Genomic DNA, 21,029 nt, shown 5'->3' with positions numbered 1-21,029 from the left:
GGTACACTGACAGTTGTATTGGAGTGGCAAAGCAGGGAATGAGCTATTTATAACATGATTGCTGACGTTGCAGCTATGATGAGAATATCCGTCCAAAAAGGTGACCCAAGAACACCCCTGAGGAGCAATAGAACAGACCAATAAGAAGACATAACCCAACAGCATTGAGCAGTTGCAGTTTAGAGGTCTTAAAGTACAGGCAGTACTAGGTGCAGCATACCAGTAAGGACAGTCCAACTGAGTTGTCAGCCAGGCCAAGGCCATACACAGAAAATTTGTTTCCAAATAGGTCTAATAAAACAAATATTAAGGAGTAATATCCAAGCTATTGACTATATACTGTGTAATCTAATAAAGAAAACTACACACAGAGAAACAATGTCCCTGCTCCTCTTCTAAGAAACCCCATCACAGGTAACATCAATGTCATGTAATCCAAAGGTGCATTTGTGTTCATCATTACAGAACACAGGTGATAAAATACCAATACACTCACAAACATATAGTGCTATCAGAGTGCTGCACAGTCTGATAAAAATTGTTAATATAAATATTAATTAAAAATATATATATATAAGGGATAAAAGGTATTTGAATGGAAAGCGCTACTATGGCCTCGCTTCCATTGAGTCGTAATTCAGTTTGCGTGCACTCGCAAACCGATAAATATGCTGTCGGAAGCAATATCGTTTATCGACTGTTTCCAATGGCGCGTTATACCTCAATATCGGCAGCCGAAAAGATCTTTGCATCCCATAGAAAGTAATAGAAGCCGTTAATCGATAAATTATACCAGGTTTCCAATGAAAGCGCTAACCGTTAATACACTGTCGGAGGCTGTCGATGCATTGAGAAATATTACACCCAGCTCAACTAGGTGTAAAAGAGGAAAATTGTGCTTTTTGAGACCTATTTTCTATTGAAATTATAAAACTTGCAAATAATGCAAGTGTTTTAATGTAGAAATGAATTGTTATAAGTAATATTTATTGTTGTCTCATGTATAGAAATAGTTGAACTTATATTCTAATAGAAATATCAGTATATATTTAAATATAATAATATATGCAAGAACATATCTACAGAATGCAAACTAGACCTATGCCTAGGGCAGCAATAAATATTACTTATATTTATGAAGTGGTAAATATAATTATACTAGAAAATAGTATTTGATTATTAAAAATATGGATAAGTGTATCTTTATTTTTCTTGAGAGGTGATCACCGGTAAGGAGCACGTACGTTAAACGTAAATTCTATAGCGTAAGGTCGGGTTACTGTTAGGTGTCCCCTTCAGGGGGTAAGTGTCAGTGCAGGCCAAAGCCTGGGGCCTAGTGTACCACCTGAGGCATATGTAGATTACCTGATAAGGGCCCCTTAGAATGACTCAGACCATGCAGCATTATGATCGAAAGCCAATTCTGTTTATTGCACAGTGCAAGCCTTTCTTATAGTGACATACAGGGTTAAGGGGATGACACGCTAGGACCGCGTCATCTTACACAGTTATACAGAGCAATTTACAAGGAAAAACTGGAACATGAGTTTCTCATAACAATATTTACAGAGTCATAACAAACTACCATCTGCAGAGACAACCGAGTGTCTAAAGCCTCTTGTTTACATTATCTTATTCTATCTTACTTCTAGGCATTAGGCCAGGGTACATTGGCAAGGCCGAATAGCTAAAGAAACTCATAACATGCATATAATTCTCACTGCATAATACCCCAGTATAATAAAGTCTATTCATTACAAAATGGCTGCGAGGAACAAGATGGCTGCGAAGAACAAGATGGCTGCCATCAGGTTCATATTACCCCTAACATACCATCCTTTTATTCTAACAGAATAACATAAAAATAGACAGGCATAGAAAATTAGTAAAGCCTTATATTATGGTAACAGAACTCTATAAGAATACTAAAGAGAAAAATATTCGCATGTCGTGATATACTTTTATAGGCTAATTGTCACTGCATATAGGTACAGTCCCTCCAATACCTTCCATCTATCCTCCAGCCTTCCCAGAACTACCGGTCTACCAGCACAGAGACCCAACCAGCCCCCATCTACCCCCAAACAACGCTGCATCTTCTATCTCTCCACCTGCATTGCTAGCACCCCCCAATATGTCCAACAGTTCCTTTTCCACAGTAAAGCATGACATAGCAACAGCACAACTGTCTCTAGGTGGCCTCTGATCACTTTAAGAACAGTCTTTGTCCATTTGAGAGCGCTGCACCTTGACACTTTGCTATAATACAGTTCTCCAACAGTTCATTTGCAGTAGGGGTGCTTATCCACGGTTCTTCCGCAGGGAGATACTGGAACTCTGATGGTTTGTTCATGGGGTAGACAAGGCAACCAGTGGATACCCATGGCAAGCAGACACTCGAGTCACAGGGAGTCTAGGAAGCAAACAGAAACAGTACAGGATGAGTACACACCGCAATACAATCACAATTATGTCCAAATAAAACGTCACTTTCATCCTATGTCATTTAAAATCAAACAAAACATTGTTGATATATAATACAACCTAAATACATTGACATTTCTCAGAGAATAATTTACAACTTCTCTATATCACTTTGAACTTCTAAAAAATAAAAGAACCTTGTGTTGCTTTATTCTGGATGGCTGCTATCTATAATGCTTATAATTCTCCAACCTAAATTCTCTCACACTCCTATATGAGGAAAGCATACAAACAGAACATCATTTAAAACTACAAGCTCTTTTAAAGGTAAACACATCTTTATGGTAAGAATTCCTCTCTTTGACAAACATCAGGAATGACCAAATTCACTTTGCAGATACCATACTAATTAATAAAAGGGAAAAATACATTTGCTTTCATAAACTATAATTATGCTATTCCCTGAACAAACATTTCTCTGTATATTTACTATAAACTTCTAGCTTAGACGTGTCCTCCTTATGTTCTAAAGGGTGAAGGGTCTAAAATATTATGCTATGTTGCAGCATTTTCCTTGAACCTATTTTCCATACTCAGTGGGCCATTCAATAGAGTACAATACTGCGAAGTTCACAGTTACACTTATCTAAAGGGTTACTTTGTTACGCACATAAACTACCATGTGCACTAATACCAATGAAACATATGATTTCTTAGACCAAATATGATCAATAAAAATAAAACAAATACAAGAGAATACAAAACAAGCAATATAAGGAATAGGGTTAAAACAATACTCCCCTAATTTAATTGGTTGATCCTGTAACAGCATAACAGGACTTCCATATCGAGCGGTAAGGCACAGTCCAGAGAAGGATAGTCTTTATGTCCTGAAGACACACATCAGAGAAAACAGTCATGGATTACCCAGAGTCCAGTTCTGGGGCTGGTACCAGCATGCAAAGCAAAGAATGGATCCAAAGATAATTCAGTAACTTTTTTTTACTGCAGTATGATGGTTAAAACAAGCTTGACAAAAGGTATTTCATCTTTATCTTTTCTTTCTTTAAAGGTTTACTTGCTTTCAATCTTTAATCTTTTGAAGAGTGCACTTATGGAATTTTGCCTGTACAGATTTTACCTAAATATGGAAACTCAAAAATAATTCAGTTAGTGTGTTTCAATCTCTGAAGACAGCATACTCTCATCCTGCAAATACAAATATGTTAAGAACAAAATAGAAAAATAAGACATTTTAGGCATCTGAAATTAACACAATAACATTGTACGAGGAGATTCAAAACGTTGTAGGTTCACCTCCTAAAAGCAATCACCCCCATTACATAACGATATTCATCAATACTCATCAATACTTCCCCCATGTTTGCGTGAAACATCTCATGTGACACGCAAACACAAGATAACAAGAAACTAAACGATAAATCATGCACTCCACTCATGCAGAGACAATTCTCAATAGCAAGCAAAATGAAATACACTTCACAATTCAATATGCTGTCCACAAAAGAGAAAAACATAACAAACAATGAAAACCAATCGTTCTTGTCTTACACAAAACGAAACATTAGCTGCTGACACAAATTTCAAACAACTACAATTAACTTAGAATGCAACACATATTCTGACATTTGCTGAAATGCAACACACTCAGAACATGACAAACAATTAAAAACATCCACTATGTACAAAACTTTAATATCACACAAAGAAAGCAATCACAGCAGATGCCCAAGAAACTTAAGTTGCAGATTGCACAAATAAAATTGCGCTTATTTGGGAAAGATCAGATAACCACAGTAGCCACTGTTAAAGGGACATTCTAGGATAAATGAAAATTAATTATTCAGATAGGACTTTTAATTTTAACCAACCTTCCTAGATTAAACCAAACATAGGTAGGCTTATATGCTAATTTTTTTTTAAACCTTTGAGGACTGCCTCTTATCACAGGCTGTATAAATCTCATTACAACACCAAGAGACAGAATACACGTAAGCCATATAAATAAAACCAAAACTGTGAACAGATAAATTAGCTAGTTATATAAATGCAGTAGAATCAGATAAACTGTGCATCATTTGTTTTAGGGGTGTTTATTTGTAGACACCTTATAGACCACGGCTTAGCTGTTAAGCAGCAATCAAAGTCATTGCAATAATAGTGGTAGACTAGTTAATAACCAAATAACTATATATATTTTTAAAGTGTCACTGAAATCACTTCATTAAATAATATCTCATTTATTTATTGAACGCAGTGGGGGTTATTTTAAATAACAAAGAGTTATATCTGTGAGATACAGTTTGACAGCCACAGAAATAAAATTATCATTTTTTAAGCTATATTCTATGGCAGAATATAATATAAATACTTGTTTCTTTGTAGTGAGCAATTTATAGTTATCGTTTTTTATAACATAGAACACCAGTACTGCCGCTTTAAATGTACAGTGCAAATTGTTCTCTCTGTAACAAAGCCAAAAAAAACCAAAACATGCACAGTGTTATCATTCTTCTCAAGGATAGTGAGGCAAGCTCAAAGTTTCATTTCTACTTAAAGGAGAAACACTGTTTACTGCTTAAAAATATAAAATTCACACTAAAACGTGATAAAAGCTAATTAGTTTAACCACAACAAAATTATTAGATTTAACGTTGTATATAATTTGATATTCCCCATTCTGCAGCTCTCCAGCCAAATATAACAACCGCATATAACACAAAAAAAAATAAGCTTTCTGAAAAAGAAATACTAATACAATTTCCCCTTTAAATTAATCCCAATGATCCTTATAATAAAAAAAATGTATACTGACGTTCATTAAATAGCCTAAACAAGCATAAAACAGCATAAGAACGCACTCACAGTGGGATGCAGGCTAATTAAAGGGACATTTTAACCATACGCAAAAATAATCTTTAATTGAAACTGCTAACACAGTGAAATATACTAGTGTTAGGCTTACAGTAAACCTCATCGTCTTTTATGTAAATATTCCCTTAAATTCTCAGATGTTATACCAGTTTTCCTGTATCCCTTTAAATATTTTCTCTCCTGTTTTTTCTGGGTTTTTTTTTTTTTCTTTTCTGTCCTCTAGTCTCACGGATCCCTACACTAAAATTGTAGACAACTTATCACTTCAGTTTGCATTACAGAGAGAATTAAGTTATGCTCAAAAAAAAATATCTGCTATCTGACCAGCAAATTTAAAATAAATATATACAAAGAAAGGTCTCTAAAAATATATTTAGCAAAATACTAATACAGGGTTATTGCACTGGTTCTTTAAATAAGAAAATGACAATTTTCTATTGCTCCGTCTACGCACTGAGCTCTGATTTTCCAGACAAATATAAGATAATATGCCGCTTGTGTAACAAGTCATGGACAATACATTAATAGCAACACCTTGTTACAGTGAACTGTCCCTTTAAGGACTAACCATTCATCACGCAAATTACATATGTATATCCTAACCACAATCTAGGCTGCTTGTATGATTTACCACACCAATTTCACCTCTGTACTGTAGCATGACCTGCAGATTAATTTACTTGCAACAAAAACGGACGCCCTTTTAGACATGCCGCCACACAATTATCACTTAAAACTAAAACTGCATATGCGATACAGACACACAAGTTCATTCCATCTCGCATACCAGAGATTCACTCCCTTTTTTCCTTTCTCAGAAAAGCATCTATTTTCTAGCGTACGACATACATATATATATATAAAAAACACTAGATTAACTTTTCACCATTTCCACAATGCATTTTTTCTTTTTTTCCGAAACCCCACAAAATGGCCACTTTTGCAGGGTTTGAGACAATCATTTTCAAATAATACATTCTGTTCCTGGTCCAAAGTAAATCTGTTACACGCATACCACAGTGAGAACCTACAGACCATCACACATTATGCATCTCAATATACAATTTCAGTTTTGTTACTGCAAGCAAACAAAAAAAATCTTACAAACGGAGACAGGATTTCTTTTCTCTCTTTTTTTTTTTTTTTTTCTGAGCTATGTGCGCGCTCAGTGGTGGCCCCCCTTCTTTGCCTGCTACATTCTTTAACACAGAGATTTCTCTATTTATCAAACAGCAGTACTTACTGACCGTGTTTTTAAAAAAATATTTCTGTCTTTTGCAGAAACTATTAACTCTTCTTTTCTTTTACCTTATACATGTAATTTTCTCTGTGCATTCTTATCTATAAGCAGTTCCCAATTCTCAACACAATAATAACCACAATAACATGCACAGCCACTTAATATTTTCTAAGCACAGCATCATTTTATATAGCAGCAAAAGCAAGCATCAGATATCAACATGAGCCTCAGGTGGGTAACAAAACTCTATTATGGGAATGAATATGGGAAACTTCAACACACGTGAGACTTACTCACTTCACTGCCAAGTTGCCCGGGGGACCTTATCTTAAAAGAACCTCGCGTCGACTGGCATACATATATTACTTGCGCGCTTATCACCGACAGGACTCACAATACCTGTCGTGTCCCAGCACAGGACTGATTACCTGTCTGGAGGGGTATCACAACTGCCGGCAGGACTTTAACCTCCGCAAACCTGTGCTTCAACCACAGGAACCCCTTTAACCTTATATCATATATTATCAACACCTATTACCAGACTAAATTTAGGTTCAAATTCACAGAAAGAAAGCATGGTAAAAGCACTCATAGTTACTCACTGCGAATCCCACTGTCCTGACGCCAAAACTGTTAGGTGTCCCCTTCAGGGGGTAAGTGTCAGTCCAGGCCAAAGCCTGGGGCCTAGTGTACCACCTGAGGCATATGTAGATTACCTGATAAGGGCCCCTTAGAATGACTCAGACCACGCAGCATTATGATCGAAAGCCAATTCTGTTTATTGCACAGTGCAAGCCTTTCTTATAGTGACATACAGGGTTAAGGGGATGACACGCTAGGACCGCGTCATCTTACACAGTTATACAGAGCAATTTACAAGGAAAAACTGGAACATGAGTTTCTCATAACAATATTTACAGAGTCATAACAAACTACCATCTGCAGAGACAACCGAGTGTCTAAAGCCTCTTGTTTACATTATCTTATTCTATCTTACTTCTAGGCATTAGGCCAGGGTACATTGGCAAGGCCGAATAGCTAAAGAAACTCATAACATGCATATAATTCTCACTGCATAATACCCCAGTATAATAAAGTCTATTCATTACAAAATGGCTGCGAGGAACAAGATGGCTGCGAAGAACAAGATGGCTGCCATCAGGTTCATATTACCCCTAACAGTTACCTTAGCAACTAATTGATTTTCAAGAAATCCAACATCAGATGGAAGCGTTAACACAAAGTTAACTTACAGCTACACGAAAAGAGCGACTGCACGCTATCCGCAAAATATTTAAATGGAAACCTGGTACTAAAATGTAGCCGTAAATTACTTTTAGCTGTCAGCCGCTTCGGTAGCTTACGGCTCCATTTTTAACGACTCAATGGAAGCGAGGCCTATGTGTGTCTAAATATGAGCATGTGAATGTATACAGTACTGTGCAAAAGTCTTAGGCCACCATTAGATTTGTTGTTTTAGCAATGGTGTAATGACCATATATAATTATTTCTCAGTCTCTTTATTAGAATACAACCAGAAAATACAGGATATTTGTATGCAGTATTAAAATCAGATTTTTTTTTAAAAAAATGCTTCTATAGGCTAAAATGGCAAGTATTTAGTGTGACCTTCCCTTACACTTGAGCAAGAGAAGGCACCTGGCTTTCGTAAACCTAAATGGAACTCTAATTAATGTCATTGCTAACACCTGTATTTGTTATTTCCTACTGTTTCATGTCAAAATGACTGCTGTGAAAAAGGTCTATTACACCAGGTTTGTACAAGACATGCTTGAGCATTACATACACATGTGGTATGAGTTGAATTCATTGGAAACTTGCTAATAAGACCAACTTTCAATCACATCATTCCATTCAAAATGCCAAAAATCACAGAATTTGACAGACATAAAATCATACTTTTGCCTCAGCAAGGCCACTCTCAAACGGAAATCAGTCAAGTTGTGGCATTCAAGCTGTTATAAAGAAATTTGAAGAATCAGGAGAGGTCAAGCACAAAAAAGGACTGGAAGGCCAAGAAAACTTTCAGAATCTGATGAGAAGTTTCTCAGAGTTTCTTCTTTGAGGGACCGGAATAAGACCAGTACCTGGCTCAGCATCTGGCAGCTTCATTGGGATGCCAAGCTGACCCTTCTACAGTCTGAAGAAGCTGGATCAGTAATGGTCTTTGTGGAAGGGTAGCATACACTTTGGAGCCCTTCCCAGTTAAATAACATAAAACTTGAAAAAAAATTTTTTAATTAATTTGAATATTTTATAATGTGTTTTACTGTGTATTTACTGTAAATATTTAACATTCTAGTGTTCTTCACATTTCCTTCTATTTGAAGAACATAGGAATATTAAATATTCATAATTACCTTCGGCTCTATTGAAGTCTATGGGGAGAAGCTAATGTGTTTGCGGAGTCCTAAAGTTAAACCACGTTAGGTTTCGCAAGTGCGCAAACTATTTACTTGCAATTTGTAATACGCGTGCTAACTTGCGCAAGTTAAAAGTTTACTTCCAGCAGTGTTTGCGCATGAGTGAAAGAGCTAAGTAGCATGCCTCTTATCTAATCTGGTCCATAACTGGAAAACGGACCAGCCAAACCTCTGGTGTGTGCAAAAAGGAGCTCTTGGACAAAATAAGCCAGGAGGTTTCTGCACAAAGAATTGCTTCCAAAGAACGTGAAGGGGAAGCTCTCCAAAGAAAAACAGACAGCTGGCAGTACTGCTGGTGGCCCAAGAAATGGTGCACAACTCAGTGATTATGTGCGCCGTATCTTGGAGTGAATGCATATATATATATATATATAAATATATATATATATATATATATATATATACACACACACACACATACATTGGAGCCTTTTCCAGTCAAATACCACACCATATCCCTTTTTAAAACCTTTTAATCAATGTTAAAATGATATTTTTTTAATAAAAAGTGTATATATCAGTGTAATAGTTTATTTTAATTTGTTTTGAGAATGTTTTGTTTAACCCTTACATGTTACTTCAGGTCTCAAGTCGCACTAAATATTGTAGCACAGTTTCTACTTTTGCTTGTGCGCAACCTATAACTTTCGACTTGTAATATCAGTACTATTTAGCAAGTTTGCTATATTTATTAAAAGTATAGGTTGCTCGAGAGCGATGTCGACAAATTTTGGGTTTCATGTCCCTTTGGTTCTCTTGGTATCCTTTCTTAAAGGCACATGAAACCCAACATTTGTCTTTCATGATTTAGCTAGAAAATACAATTAAAAAAGTTTCCAATTTACTTCTATTATCAAATTTGTGTCGTTCTCGTGTTATTCTTTGTTGAAGAGATATCTAGATAGGTAGTGTTTACATGTCTGTAGCACTGAATGACAGGAAATAGTGTTGGCATCTATTGCTGTAGCAAATGTATAACATTGTTGCAAAACTGCTGCCCTATAGTACTGCAGACATGTGCACACGCCTGGACATCCTTTCCTGCTTTTTAACAAAGGATAACAAAAAACAAAGAAAATGTGATAATTGAAGTAAATTGGAAAGCTGTATGTTCTATCTGAATCATAAAAGAAAAAAATTAGGGTTTAATGTCCCTTTAAAAAAACAGTTTGGCTGATAAATATTAATACAAATTTAAGTGTCTCTCTTAAGAAAGTCATATGAGAAATTTTGTATCAAATAAATTTTATTTTATCATCAATACAAGTACAAAATAATCTGTTTCAGAAAAACCATTATAGAGATATAAAATGCTGGACTAGATGTAATTAACTTTAATCATCTACTGTAGATCTCTGATAAACTTGAAATACATATTGTATCCCATTTTCTTCCTGAACTTCTGAAGGAACTCCAGGATACCTACAGCATAGAAAGTATTAACATCAGTCATTTGAGATCACAATATACTTTACGCTTCTTGAATACAAATAGAAAATGTAAATAAAAATATTTGGAATTTTATAAAGTGAGTTTCATTGTGACTGACAGGAAATATTATTGTACAATACCAATTTTTCAGTTTAAACATATTGCATATTACATTTTGATTGCATCATTATATCTCATGCTACGATGATAAAATTATCGTCACACCCACGAGAAAATGCCTTTTTTGTCTTGCCAGTTTCACAATAAGACGTATATGCACGTCTTATTGGGTTAAGGGGTTAAAGGGATACTAAATCTAATTTTTGTCTTTCATGATTCAGATAGAGCATGCAATTTTAAGCAACTTTCTAATTTACTCCTATTATCATTTTTTCTTTGTTCTCTTGGTATCTTTATTTGAAAAAGCAGTAATTTAAAGCTTAGGAGCCAGCCCATTTTAGGTTCAGCACCTGGGTAGTGCTTGCTTATTGGTGGCTAAATGCAGCCACCAATCAGCAAGCGCTATCCACGGTCCTGAACCAAAAATGGGCCGGCTCATAAGCTTACATTTCTGTTTATTTAAATAAAGATACCAAGAGAACGAAGACAAACGGAGTAAATTAGAAAGTTGCATAAAATTGCATGCTCTGGGGCCTATTTATCAAAGCTTCAACCAAAAATACGCTGAAATTCCACATCATAATTGTTGCGAGATTGATCCGACCTAGTTATCAAAGCATCAAGATCGGCAAAAGGTTGAAATTTGTGACGTAACATACGATCCCGGAATCTCAATCCGACGCAGATCAATGCTTACATCGTTACAGATGTTCCAAATACACATTCGACTATCTTTTCCCAATTTATCAAACATTTAACAGGTATGCTCGCGGCTATTCGGACACAGCATACCTGGTTTTCAATCCGCCACCCTTGAGGCTGCGGATGCCATAGAAATCAATGGGAGTCTGAAAGCACCGAAAGCTTATGTTCGATGCTGCACCCTAACATAAACCCAGAGTCTACACACCCCTAATCTGCTGCCCCCGACATCGCTGCCACCTAAATAAATTGTATTAACCCCCAATCCCGCCGCTCCCCGACACCGCCCAAACCCTAAGCCCTGATTTGAGCAGCCAATAGAATTTCAGTAGCTCTCATCCTATTGGCTGATTTGAACAGTCAATAGGATTTCAGAAGCTCGCCTCCTATTGGCTGATTTGAATTTAACACTCAATCTTGAATCGCGTCCCTTGCATTGAAGCTTCAGTTTACGGCAGCAACCATAAGAAGAGGAGCTCCACGTCGGATGGCTTCAGAATGGACCCGCTCCGCGCCGCCTGGATGAAGACTTCTGGAGCCTGGATGGATGAAGACATCGCCGCCTAGATGAAAACTTCTCCGCCTGGATGTTGGGACTTCAGAACTGTAAGTGGATCTTCGGGGGTTAGTGTTAAGATTTTTTAAGGGTTTTTTGGGTGGGATTTTATTTTAGCTTATCTGAATGCCTTTTTAAGGGCAAGGCAAAAGAGCTAAATGCCCATACAAATGCCCTTTTCAGGGCAATGGTTAGCTTAGGTTATTTTAGATAGTTTTTTTATTTGGGGGGTTGGTTGGGTGGTGGGTTTTACTGTTGGGGGGGTGTTTGTATGTTTTTTTTACAGATAAAAGAGCTGATATCTTTGGGGAAATGCCCCACAAAAGGCCTTTTAAGGGTCATTGCTAGTTTATTGTAGGCTAAGTTTTTTTTATTTTGGCTGGGCTTTTTTATTTTGATAGGGCTATTAGATTAGGTGTACATTTTTTTTTATTTTGGATAATTTCATTTGTTATTTTTCGTAAATTAAGTATTTGTTAATTTTTGTAACTTAGTGTTTGTTTTTTTGTGTGTAATTTAGTACTTTGTAATAAAGTTTAATTGTATATTTAAATAATTTTAGTAGTGTTAGGTTTTTTAATATGTAATTTAGTTTATTTAATTGGTAGTTTAATGTAATTTTAGTATAATAGTTAGGGTAGGTTAATTTATCGTTTAAAATTAGTTTATTTTAATTCTACAGGTAAGTTTTCATTTATATTAAGATAGGGATCTTGTAATTTTAATTTAAAGTTAAGGGGTTGTTAGGTTTAGGGGTTAATAGCTTAATCTAGGTTTTGGCGATGTGGGGGGCTGACGGTTTAGGGGTTAATAGCTTTAGTTTGTGGTGGTGATGTGGGAGGCCAGAGGTTTAGTGATTAATACGTTTATTTAGTGGTGGCGGTGTCGGGGAGTGGTGAAATAGGGGTTAATAATTTTAGTATAGTGGCGGCGATGTCGGGAACAGCAGATTAGGGGTTAATAAGTTTAATATAGTATTTGCGATGCGGGAGGACCTCGGTTTAAGGGTTAATAGGTAGTTTATGGGTGTTTAGTGTATTTTGTAGCACTTTAGTTATGAGTTTAATGAAATGGTATAAATAAAGTCCGATGCTCATCGCCCCGTACTTGGTGCGCATGTTTTTGATGGCTTTTCTCATAAATATGATCATGGCCTCGATGTTTGGCGTTGTTAGGCGAGCGTATTGACGCCCACGAATGCAACTCAGTTGATGATTTGATAAATATCCCCCTCTATCTGAAACATGAAAGAAAATTTGGGTTTAGTATCCCTTTAAACAAACATTTGGCTGATGACACATTTTGATGCATTTTCAGTACGCAGTTTTGGAAAGGTATCTTCTGCTTATTTGACTAGTTACATCTTTTTACACATTTTTGTTAAGCTATTTTGCAGAGTTATGGATAATTGGGTAGTCGCTTTCACATATTAATATGTTTAATGAAGGTTAAATATTTTCTTTTTCTTTTTTTTAGAACTTATTTGTATTCATGAAGAACATTTTACCACCAATAAATTTATACCATTCATTTAGGGAAAATAATAACTTACTTTTCTTGTAATTTAAAAACATTTCGGTCAAATTCAGGGAAAAAGGTGTCACATTCAAACTCAGCCATAATATTAGTTAAGTAGATGTGCTCACACCAAGGATGCAGCATCATTGTCTGTAAATGAAGAAAACACAACAATCAATCAATATAAGCAGATACAAATTGCCTTTAACTCCTTTGTTCTTCAAATATTTTGGGCAAGAAGTGGAGCGCTAATTTACTGTGCGCCCATAAATGGGCAATTTGCCCATTTACAGGAGCACGATAAATAATCAGTCATTACAAGTGGCTGGTTAATGTTACCACAATCTCACAGTAGCAATTAGCGCTCAAAAAATTAACCAGAGGTCAGACCTCTGGTTAATTTTTTAAATTGCCCCCAAAATACAGTGTAGTGTGTCTTTTTGAAAATAAAAAATATGAGCATCTTTTTTTTTTTTTTTTTTTAAGAATTTAAAGTGAGCGGGTCTGGGGTGTCAGAATAAAAACGGCACTAAAAAGTTCCTTTACATTGCGGTCTATGGGGAACTGTGTGTTATCTATAAATATATGTGAATGCTTAGATACATATATATTTATATGCATATACACATAAAAAAACATAAATATATTTGTATATATTCATATACACATATATTTTAATTTGCTGCCCATAGTTGCGTGACTTACCCCCTTCGCCGCGCTAGGTTCTCATGCCGGGTCTCACGGCATGAGAACGAGGCTCCCATTGAAGCCTATGGAAGTGTGCTCTCATCAGTGCAAAGCTTCCCAGCAATGTGAACGCAAGGTCGTAAGCGATATTTTGAACTCCACTCGTAATCTGGTCCTTTATTTATTAAAGGGGTATTAAACTGCTGAGTACAACTACAGTAGCATGGGTACTACTTACCATGCTATTGTTGTTTTATCATGAACCTGCAGCTCTCTTTGAACCCATTACCTTAAATGGATAGAAAACCACAAAATGTTCTTTTGGATAGAGAATACAATTTTAAACAACTTTCCAATGTATTTCTATTATCAAATTTGCTTCATTCTCTTGCTATCCTTTGCTCTAGGAACATCATTGCACTACTGGCAGCTAGATTAACAAATCTTGTTAGCCAATCACAAGAGACAAATGTGTACAAGGACCAATCAGCAGCTAGCTCCCACTAATTTAGGATATGTGCATATTCTTTTTCAACCAGGGATACCAAGAGAACTAAGCAAATAGAAAATAGAAATTAATTTAAAAGTGTCTTAAAATGACATCCTCTATCTGAATCATGCAAGTTTAATTTTGACTTTCCTATCCCTTTAATTGAACCCATTACAGAAGCAAGTTAGTAAATCTCTGCATCTTTATACAGGGCACAGCCATCTTGACACACACATATTGGGCCCGATCCGATATGCAGCGTCGCCCGCAAATGCCGGCGACTCTGAATTTTGCGCTGGTTTGGTATCCTATATACCGCGTAACCTAGAAGTTACACTCGTATATTTCTGCCGTCGGCCGTAGTTTTTTTGGCCATAGACAGGTATACCAAACCAGCGCAGTTTGGTATCCAATATACAGTGTAAGGACTAACGTGGCGAAAATGGAGAAATCTTACTCCATTTTCACCTCGCCACAAAAAGCAGCCGTAAGAAGCCTTACGCTGACTATTGGAGCCCCGTAACTACCTAAACTACCTGCAAAATAAAACCTAACGCATGCGCAATGTCTATCTACCTGTCAACCGCAATCCCTAATAAAGTATTTAACCCCTAAACCGCCGCTCCCGGACCCCGCCGCCATCTACATAAACTAACCCCCTACTGTGAGCCCCTAAAACCGCCACCATCTAACTGATCTATCCCCTAATGTGAACCCCTAAAACCGCCGCCATCTACCTGATCTATCCCCTAATGTGAACCCCTTACACCGCCGCCATCTACCTTATCTATCCCCTAATGTGAACCCCTTACACCGCCGCCATCTACCTTATCTATTCCCAAATGTGAACCCCTTTAAACCGCCGCCATCTACCTTATCTATCCCCTAATCTGACCCCTTACACCGCCGCAACCTATATAAAAATTATTAACCCCTAATCTAATCCCCCTATACCGCCGCCAGCTATATTAATATTATTAATCCCTAATCTAATATCCCTAAAGTAATAAGCTCTATTACCAGCCCTTAAAAGGGCCTTTTGCGGGGCTTTGCCCCAAAGTAAACAGCTCTTTTGCCCTATAACCTGCCCTCCCTACACCGCCGCCACCTATATTAATAGTATTAACCCCTAATGTAAGCCCCTTACACCGCCGCCATCTATATTAAAATTATTAACCCCTAATTTAATCTACCTACCCCGCCGCCAGCTATATTATCTATATTAACCCTAAGTATATTATAGTTAATATAGTTATTACATTATATATATTAACTATATTAACCCTAATTATATTAGGGTTAATATAGTTAATATAGTTACTATAGTATTTATATTAACTATATTAACTCTATCTAACCCTAACACCCCTAACTAAATTCTTATTAAATAAATCTAATTCATATTATAAACTAAAATATTCCTATTTAAATCTAAATACTTACCTATAAAATAAACCCTAAGATAGCTACAATATAATTAATAATTACATTGTAGCTATGTTAGGGTTTATATTTATTTTACAAGTAAATTGTTAATTATTTTAACTAGGTATAATAGCTATTAAATAGTTATTAACTATTTAATAGCTACCTAGTTAAAATAATTACCCAATTACCTGTAAAATAAATCCTAACCTAAGTTACAAATACACCTACACTATCAATAAATTAAATAAACTACAAATATCTATCTAAAAATACAATTAAATAAACTAAACTAAATTACAAAAAAAAACCCCCACTAAAATACAAAAAAAAAAGATTACAGCAATTTTAAGCTAATTACACCTATTCTAAGCCCCCTAATAAAATAATAAAGCCCCCCAAAATAAAAAATTCCCTACCCTATTCTAAATGATAAAATACCCAGCTCTGTACCAGCCCTTAAAAGGGCTTTTTGCGGGGTATTTACCCCAAGTTAACAGCTCTTTGCCTGTAAAAAAAAAGAACACAACAACCCCCCCCCAACATTACAACCCACCACCCACATACCCCTATTCTAAACCCACCCAAACCCCCCTTAAAAAAACCTAACACTACCCCCCTGAAGATCTTCCTACCTTGTCTTCACCCAACCGGGCCGAACTCCTCATCCGATCCGGGCGATGTCTTTATCCAAGCGGCAAAGAAGAAGTCTTCATCCCGGCGATGTCTTTATCCAAGCGGCAGCAAAGTCTTCTTCCATCCGGCGGCATCTTCCATCAAGCGGCATCTTCAATCTTCTTTCTTCGCTCCTCCGACGCGGAGCATCCATCCCGGCCGACGACTGAACGACGAATGAGGTACCTTTAAATGACGTCATCCAAGATGGCATCCGTCGAATTCCGATTGGCTGATAGGATTCTATCAGCCAATCGGAATTAAGGTAGGAAAAATCTGATTGGCTGATTGAATCAGCCAATCAGATTGAGCTCGCATTCTATTGGCTGATCGGAACAGCCAATAGAATGCGAGCTCAATCTGATTGGCTGATTGGTTCAAAGACATCGCCGGGATGAAGACTTCTTCTTTGCCGCTTGGATAAAGACATCGCCCGGATCGGATGAGGAGTTCGGCCCGGTTGGGTGAAGACAAGGTAGGGAGATCTTCAAGGGGGTAGTGTTAGGTTTTTTTAAGGGGGGTTTGGGTGGGTTTAGAATAGGGGTGTGTGGGTGGTGGGTTGTAATGTTGGGGGGGGTTGTGTTCTTTTTTTTTACAGGCAAAAGAGCTGTTAACTTGGGGTAAATACCCCGCAAAAAGCCCTTTTAAGGGCTGGTACAGAGCTGGGTATTTTATCATTTAGAATAGGGTAGGGAATTTTTTATTTTGGGGGGGTTTATTATTTTATTAGGGGGCTTAGAATAGGTGTAATTAGCTTAAAATTGCTGTAATCTTTTTTTTTTTTTTGTAATTTAGTGTTTGTTTGTTTTTGTAATTTAGTTTAGTTTATTTAATTGTATTTTTAGATAGATATTTGTAGTTTATTTAATTTATTGATAGTGTAGGTGTATTTGTAACTTAGGTTAGGATTTATTTTACAAGTAATTGGGTAATTATTTTAACTAGGTAGCTATTAAATAGTTATTAACTATTTAATAGCTATTATACCTAGTTAAAATAATTAACAATTTACCTGTAAAATAAATATAAACCCTAACATAGCTACAATGTAATTATTAATTATATTGCAGCTATCTTAGGGTTTATTTTATAGGTAAGTATTTAGATTTAAATAGGAATATTTTAGTTTATAATATGAATTAGATTTATTTAATAAGAATTTAGTTAGGGGTGTTAGGGTTAGATAGAGTTAATATAGTTAATATAAATACTATAGTAACTATATTAACCCTAATATAATTAGGGTTAATATAGTTAATATATATAATATAATAACTATATTAACTATAATATACTTAGGGTTAATATAGATAATATAGCTGGCGGCGGGGTAGGTAGATTAAATTAGGGGTTAATAATTTTAATATAGATGGCGGCGGTGTAAGGGGCTTACATTAGGGGTTAATACTATTAATATAGGTGGCGGCGGTGTAGGGAGGGCAGGTTATAGGGCAAAAGAGCTGTTTACTTTGGGGCAAAGCCCGGCAAAAGGCCCTTTTAAGGGCTGGTAATAGAGATAATTATTTTAGGGGGATTAGATTAGGGGTTAATATAGATACTATAGCTGGCGGCGGGGTAGGGGGATTAGATACTGGTTAATATAGTTTAATATAGCTGGCGGCGGGGTAGGAGCTCACTTTAGGGGGTAGGTAACATAGATGGCGGCGGTGTTAGGGCTCACTTTAGGGGGTTATAGATTTAATATAGCTGGCGGCGGGGTCCGGGAGCGGCGGTTTAGGGATTAATAACTTTATTAGGTGGCGGCGGGGTCCGGGAGTGGCAGTTTAGGGGTTAATACATTTTTTATTGTTAGGATAGTGAGGGGGGATAGCGGATAGAGGGTTAGACGTGTCGGGCTTACTTGGGGAAGGCGTGTTAGACATTACGGGAGATTTAGACTTTAGTCAGGTTTTGTAGGCGCCGGCAGTTTCTAAAGTGCCGTAAGTCACTGGCGACTCCAGAAATTTGTACTTACGCAGATTTCTGGACATCGCTGGTTTATCTGACTTACGGCACTTTAGCAACTTCCGGCGGAGTTTATAGGATAGCTCGAGTTGCGAGCTGAAACTACGGGCGGCGGGGGTTCTCTCGCTTGCGCCGCAAACTACGCCATATATCGGATCATGCCCATTGTTCCAGCCTGTAAACAGGAGCATTGGGTTTTCACAGAAAAGTGACATTACTGGCATTTTTACAGCTGTAAATTGCATTAAACTTGCACAATAGATAACAGTAGAGTTACATTTTTGCAGTTTTTTTCACAGTTTAAAGGTTACATAAATATAAAAAAGCCCTCAGGAATAATATAGCAATGCAACCACTGCAAAAAAATGTGGAGCTCCCAGCCCGTTTTGTGCTCTCTAAACTGATGCATGATACGCGCGTCAACATATACATTTATATATATATATATATATACTAGACGATAAGCCTGCCCAGAGGAAAGTCTATTTAAAATTACTGAAAAAAATATACGAAATTATCCAAAATAAAAAAAATTAAACCTAATCTAATATCCCTATAAAAATACCCCACAAATAAAAACACCCACTAATCTAAACTAAACTACCAATAGCCCTTAAAAGGGCCTTTTGTGGGGCATTGCCCTAAGTTAAAGTGAAAGTAAATCCTAGCGTTTTACAAGCGCTAGGATTGACTTTTGAAACAAATAAAGGGCGCTTTCATTCATGAAGTATAAGATACTTCATGTAGAAAGCTCCTTTATTTGTTTTAACCGATCGCCGTTCTTAGCTGCTACAGCAACACACGGCTAAAAAAATTTTTTTGCTAAGAGGTGACGTTTTCACCTCTTAGCCAATAGCCGTGTGGTAAATCCGGCTCCCATGGGAGCCAAGCCGGATTTACCGCATGGCTATTGGCTAAGAGGTGAAAATGTCACCTCTTAGCAAAAAAAATGTTTAGCCGTGGGCTGCTGTAGCAGCTAAAAACAGAGATTGGTTAAAACAAATAAAGCAGTTTTCTACATGAAGTATCTTATACTTCATGAATGAAAGTCCCCTTTATTTGTTTCAAAAGTCAATCCTAGCGTTTGTAAAATGCTAGGATTTACTTTCACTTTAAACAGCTCTTTTACCTAAAAAATTTTACCAATTACCCCCAACAGTAAAACCCCCCACACAACCAACCCCCCAAAATAAAGAAACCATTTGTATGGTCATTGCCCTTAAAAGGGCAATCAGCTCTTTATAAACAGATCTTTTGTGTCCATAAAAAATAAAAAAAATCCCTAATCTAAAAAAACCCACCCCAAAAATAAAAAAAAACCTAAGTCCAACCCCGAAATAGGTACTCACAGTTTCTGAAGTCCGGCAGCAAAGGTCTTTTTCCAGGTGGTGAAGGTCTTCATCCACTGCGGGGACATCTCCTATCTTCATCCAGAGCGAAGTCGGCGTGGAGCGGAGGTGACCATGGAGCAGGACCGGCCATCGCGGAGCAGGACCGGCCATCGCGGAGCAGGACTGGTGTGGAGGATCTTCTTCATGCGGTCGACGCGCATACTGAATATTGAATGCAAGGTACCCCATTTAGGTACCTTGCATTCCTATTGGCTGAAATTTTTAAATCAGCCAATAGCATGAGAGCTACTGAAATCCTATTGGCTGTTCAAATCAGCCAATAGGACTTCAGTAGCTCACATCCTATTGGCTGATTTCAAAATTTCAGCAAATAGGAATGCAAGGTACCCCAATATAAATGGGGTACCTTGCATTCAATCTCCAGTGTGCAGCGGCGACCACATGAAGAGGAACCTCCATGCCAGTCCTGCTCCGCGACGGCCGGTCCTGCTCGTGATCACCGGTCCCACTCCACGGTCACCTCCGCTTCGCCTTCGCTCCGGATAAAGATAGAAGATGTCCCCGCGCTGGATGAAGATCTTCACCGCATGGAAGAAGACCTTCGCCACTGGAGTTCAGGAACTGTGAGTACCTATTTCGGGGTTAGTAGTTCAAATGAATGTATATCTATCAGCGCCACAATAATACCATACAAGCTATATCTGATATAGGCGGAGTCTCCCAACCAAAAGTGTTAGGGCTCACTTTAGGGGGTTATAGATTTAATATAGCTGGCGGCGGGGTCCGGGAGCGGCGGTTTAGGGATTAATAACTTTATTAGGTGGCGGCGGGGTCCGGGAGTGGCAGTTTAGGGGTTAATACATTTTTTATTGTTAGGATAGTGAGGGGGGATAGCGGATAGAGGGTTAGACGTGTCGGGCTTACTTGGGGGAGGCGTGTTAGACAGTACGGGAGATTTAGACTTTAGTCAGGTTTTGTAGGCGCCGGCAGTTTCTAAAGTGCCGTAAGTCACTGGCGACTCCAGAAATTTGTACTTACGCAGATTTCTGGACATCGCTGGTTTATCTGACTTACGGCACTTTAGCAACTTCCGGCGGAGTTTATA

The 21,029-nt window shown here is 37.3% G+C and overlaps 1 protein-coding gene across 3 annotated transcripts in view; it reads right to left on the bottom strand.

Moving 5' to 3' along the window:
• Positions 1 to 1,404: 1,404 nt before the first annotated feature.
• LOC128664082 (dihydrofolate reductase) overlaps positions 1,405 to 21,029 on the bottom strand; it is an 80,942-nt gene continuing 61,317 nt past the window's right edge. For all 3 annotated transcript variants that reach the window (XM_053718761.1, XM_053718759.1, XM_053718762.1), the window contains 2 exons: positions 13,365 to 13,480; positions 1,405 to 10,425 (listed from right to left, as the gene is read on the bottom strand). In XM_053718761.1, the coding sequence (XP_053574736.1) occupies positions 10,338 to 10,425; positions 13,365 to 13,480 (204 nt within the window). In that variant the 3' untranslated portion in view covers positions 1,405 to 10,337. The remainder of the gene's footprint in view (positions 10,426 to 13,364; positions 13,481 to 21,029) is intronic.

Source organism: Bombina bombina, chromosome 6 (assembly GCF_027579735.1).
Source record: "Bombina bombina isolate aBomBom1 chromosome 6, aBomBom1.pri, whole genome shotgun sequence".
NCBI lineage: Eukaryota > Metazoa > Chordata > Amphibia > Anura > Bombinatoridae > Bombina > Bombina bombina.
Note: the sequence above shows the minus strand (reverse complement) of the source record. Positions and strands in the feature narration are given on the sequence as shown.